This window comes from Myotis nattereri (assembly GCF_964212035.1).
Source record: "Myotis nattereri genome assembly, chromosome: 6".
Taxonomy (NCBI): Eukaryota; Metazoa; Chordata; class Mammalia; order Chiroptera; family Vespertilionidae; genus Myotis; species Myotis nattereri.
In genome coordinates, this window is record NC_138081.1 from 23,979,670 (window position 1) to 23,984,774 (window position 5,105).

At 40.7% G+C, this 5,105-nt stretch overlaps 1 protein-coding gene across 1 annotated transcript; it reads right to left on the reverse strand.

The window, feature by feature from the left end:
- Positions 1-500: 500 nt before the first annotated feature.
- On the reverse strand, positions 501-2,415 carry LOC308521716 (mini-chromosome maintenance complex-binding protein-like; the record flags this gene model as incomplete). The annotated part of the gene is given in 4 exon segments (XM_081094800.1): positions 501-810; positions 812-1,548; positions 1,553-2,091; positions 2,094-2,415. Coding segments are annotated over 4 exon segments (1,908 nt in total).
- Between the last annotated feature and the right edge of the window lie 2,690 nt (positions 2,416-5,105).

Consider the following 5,105-nt stretch of genomic DNA (forward strand, 5'->3'; position numbering starts at 1 on the left):
TCTGAAATAGTCATATTCATAGAATAAAAATCTATAAGTAAATTTTATCACCTGTGATATATAGTTTGTGTGTGTGTGTGTGTGTGTCATATTCAGTTTTAAGTTCTTTTTAAGATAAGCTTTTATAATGCAAAGTTAATTAAAATTATATTATCAAGTAGCAGGGAATGTTCAAAACATGACTTCCAGTTTAAAATGGAATGCGTTCTAACGCACTTTTCTTTTTTTTGTTATCAATATTAAACTTTTAATATCAAATACAGTTTTGTACATTACTAATTTATATAATTATAAAACAAACTCCAAAAGCTCCATAAAATCGGTAAGGTAAAAGCCCTTACTGAATATTATATAAACTTCAGATGTTACCAGGCTTGATTTCTGGAAAAGTCCTTGGTTTTTAATACAAAGTATCTACAAAACAATGGTATAAATGGTACTTGCATTTTACAAGAATGTGGCTGTAATTTGCCCATTACTCTTCGATAGGTCTCAGATGTTTAAAGTTCATTTCCATTCACACACTTCTGCTGCTGAAGCCTCGTTCTTCTCAAAGACTCAAGCTGCTTTGCTCTTAGCCATCGTTCTCTTGACAGGGTTGTCTGACCAGCGCTGAGAGGCAGAAACCGAGCGACAATGGGCAGCTGGTGGAGATCGTCGGCAGTGATGCTCTGAGGGTCATTCTTGCGCATTTCCACAAAGTCATCTTCAACTGCCTTGGTTATTTCATCAGATAGGCTATAATCCAGGAACCTCAAAAGGGTCAGGTAAATGCGGAACTTGTTTAGCACAGAAGGCAGCACGGCTGAGAAGGCTGTTCATGTACTCCTCCATGTTTGGGGGAATTAGCTGTGGCGGTAAGTGGATCTGGCAATCTGCGGGTAGGAGTGATCTCCCTTCCGAAGTAATCAAAACATGAATATTGCAGGGGAATTCCATTTGGTGGTAACTGAAATCATAATCCACCTTCTGCCGGGTTATTAGGTTGCTCAGGGCCGTCACATTATGAACACCTGGGGTGTCAGGCTGGCCTTGCTCAAGGAGAGTTTCATCGATTACAAGGGAAGTGTTGCTGGGTAGCTGGAGGAGCCCACTGACCAAGCAATTGGCTGTATAGTCTTTGTGGGGAATGAATTTCATGTTCTCTATAGTCATCTGCAGACGAAAAGATGCTGGAACAAGATGTTGAATAATTCGATACAAGTGTTCTGTGAAGGTACTATCCCGTGGGCAACCACTCAAGTTAACCGTAAATTTTCCCAGTGGAAGCACGTCTCTCCTTGTATATACCATAGAGATGAGGTGTAATATAAGGTATTCAGCAGCCAAACTATCTCCCAAAAGGGCATGTGTGAGGAACCCAAGCAATTCTGCTCTGACTGGAGACAATTCGGACATGAAGCTTGAAACAAAGGTTTTGCTCTCCTCTTTGTTAAGGGAGGCCGGCAACAGTGAGTTGATGTGTTGCAACTTCTGGGCTAAAACCACATGAATTCTTGGCACTAGCGAAGCAGGAGGACTGTGCGCTCTCTGTTCTTCGGCTGTGTCTGCATTCCATTGGCTCCAGGAGTGACGCGGCGTCCCTGTCATCATTGTTCAGCGTACTTAGCACAGGATCCGCAGAGAGGATGCCATACAACTCAAGAACATCATTTACTTTGAAACAATCCCCATCTTCACAGACCTTCACAAGGCATGCAGGGCCCTTCTCTCCTGGCAGTGGGAAGCTCAGGTCAAAAGGAGAAGAGAGGTTCAGGGAGCTCAGCTGTGGTCCAGTAGAAGCTTCAGTTTCTGGACGTTTTGGCTCGCCACACCCCTGAAGACCGCCAGCACTCCCTGTTTGTTTGGCACCCGCATGCTGCTCTTTCTGTTTATTAGGCTGTAGGTCCATGTCTTCACCATCTTCATAACCCCTCTGGTGACGACTGGGAGTGTGAGATGTTGAAGGACTGACTCGAGCTTGGTTTGCATTAATATAGGCTTCTTTTACCCACACAGATTCCCCAGGCACTGGAACACAATAGAAATTCTGTCTTTCCAAAGCGGTAGTTCGTGGAGAGTTTAAATCAACTTCCTGTCGAGGCCCACATCTGCTATATCTCCATATTTTCCAAAATGAAGGACACGTGCTTTAGTGTTTCGGTTCACCGTTTCATGAACTCCCATGTAAAACTCATGAACCATGTAAAACATGTCCTGAACCATGCGGCGAAACTTCACAAAACTGTTAGGTTTCCAATAATGAAGAGGAACCTCATTCAATGATGGTACCCATTTAGGAGCATTATTTTCTTCCAGCTTTTCCTTAAAATATTCCATTACTTTCTTCTCCCGGTCAGGATTAACTCCATTTTGGGTGAAGAAGCCCTGCAGGATCCCGAGCGGGTGGCTGAGCCAGTCCTCCCCGCACGGCATCTCACCGAGCGGCGCCTCCTCAGGGCCTCGGCCGCTCCTCGCCCTCCACGCAGGGCGACACGCGTGGGGACTGCGGCGGTGGCGGCGGCCGCCCGGGAGCTGCGGCGCGACCGGGCCCCCAACCTCCACTTCGCCACGCACTTTTCTAACTTTATACATCCATGGTCTCCTCCAGACACTGGAAAATGGTGCACCTGCCCAGCCCTGGCCCTGGAAGTGAAGCTTGAGCGACAGCCAGAGTCTGAGAGGAAACACCATTAAGTGGAAATGTTTATGGAGCTTGACGGGGAAGCCCTGTCAGGAGCCATCAGAGCTTTGCCCAGACTCAGAAAGCATTGCTGGAGGTTGAGAGAGTCCCCGGCCTACTTCCCTTTTAAAGGGAGAGGGAGAGGGAGAGAGAGAAACATGTATCTTGAGACCATTATCAGCCAGAAAGAAAAAAAAAGGCAGCTGTTCTGCTGTGAAGGTTAAAAATAAAGCGGTAAATAATAAAAAATTTTAAAAAAGGAAGATAGAAGAAAGAAGGGAAAAAAGAAGTCAGTGTCTGATATTACTGTCATTCAAAGCAAAAGTTGTCAGAAAAACAAGGATCATTTTATATTGATAAAAGATATAATTCACAATGAAGATAAGATGCATGAGCCATTATAGAAATATCAATTTAAAAAAGGAAACTAGTTTCTGAAAAATTAGGGAGAAAGGGACAGAAATATAATTGTTGTAAGAGGCACTAACGTATCTTTCACAACACTTGGTGGACGCTGACAAATAGAACTGAGTCGGCAGGTAGACATTAAGCTTGAGTCTCACAGCAGAGACCCTACCTTTCCCATGCATCCATGGACTGTTTGCAGCAGCTCATATGCTAACACACAAGGGAATTTTACTGCCTAATAAAAATGAGAAAGTGTAGAAGCCACATTTATAGGATTATAACTAGAATATATTATGAACAGTTTAAACAAACAAAACTCTTCAACCCGCTAATTATCTGACCAATTCCAAAATAAGGTCTTAGAATATTTATGTTTTTGAAACTTCAAACTCCATTTCTAACTTAGAGGATATTTATTGCAACGCTGTTCATAACAACAAGCTGCTGGAAATAACCCAACAGGGGGCTCTGACACCACCAATGGATAATCATGCAGCTGTAAACTAGGAATGTCTCTACACTGTTACCTCAATATACTGTGCAGGATACATTATTATCTGGAAAAAATAGATGGAGAAAAATATATGCTTCCATTTATTTTTTTAAAAAGGTGGCAGGGATAGGAATATATAAAATCACAGCAATGAAAAAACAGCATAATTTATTATTTATTTAGTTATTTTAAAAATACGTTTTCATTTATTTTTTAGAGAAAGAGGGTGAGGGAAATAGAGAAACATGCATCTGCTGCCTCCTGCACGCCCCCTACTGGGCATCTGGGCATGTGCCCTAACTGGTGACCTCTCTGTGCGTGGGATAATGATCAACCAACTGAGCCACATGGGCCAGGGCAGAAGAGCATAATTTTAAAAACTGAAAAAAAATACTTAAAACTCGGTTACCTATATTGGGAAGAGCGTGGAGGAAACATGGATAGAAACTGTACTTTCTGATTATACTTTGTTTTATAAGTTGGACTTTGGAACCATGTAAAGATCTTTCATAATTACATAATCAAATTAAACTTTAAAAATAATTCCTAAGAACAGAAAGCAAAATCGATTACTGAATTGAGTTAGTGACTTAACTACACAGAGAAGAATTATTTCTACTGACTAATTTAATGTATAAACTAGTGGGATATAACCTAAGAAGAAAAAGAATTGGACATACACTTTAATCTACTTTCAGTTATCATGCTTTTGTAGTAATATTAGCACTGCTGTTCTGAAACTAGGGCATATGACATAAGATATGGCAAATAAATAATTATATTTATATTATTAAGAATCAAGGTGTTAGTATGTGGGGGGAAAAGATGTAAAATAAAAGAAATGAAAACCCTATAGTCCTAACTTGAATTGAAAACATCAGTATGAGCTCAGGATGTATTTCTCTTAAAAACACAAAACAAAGGACAAAAAAACCCCAACAACCACATGTTTCTTAGCTTCGCCCATCTACAAGGCCTAGAAACAATGACCAGTCTAGCAGCACTGAGCTCTCATGGCACCCAAACTGTGGTCTCTATTACTATTTCCTACCAAGAGGAACCCAGATTCTTGAAAAACAATGCAAAACAGCTAATTTCAAGACTGGGGCAGGAAAAATTCAAGAAGGTCCTGAAACATAGTGTGAAATAATAAAGCAAGAACTTTTCAATGATCACCAAAGTAATAACAAAAAAAGAACTCAGAAGCCAGTTTGAATGCGTTTTTACTGGTCAAAAATGGAACAATTTGAGCAATAGATTGAAACAGCAGATATGTTTAATCTATGAGCTCATAAGAAATAAAGAACTCGTGGTTACCTATAGAGGATTGTGAGAATTGGTAAATGCAAGGTAAGGATCAAGCATTTATTCTACCTTTATTGCACTAAGAGTACCACAGAATAACCAAATAGTTGGCCAGGGAAGTTTCTCTGTCTTAGAAGTATTTCTGCTAATAAATGAATAAGGAATGAGAATTAGAACACTTGTACACTAATGAAATAATGGACTTTGGCTAAATGTCTAACATCACACAAAGAGAGA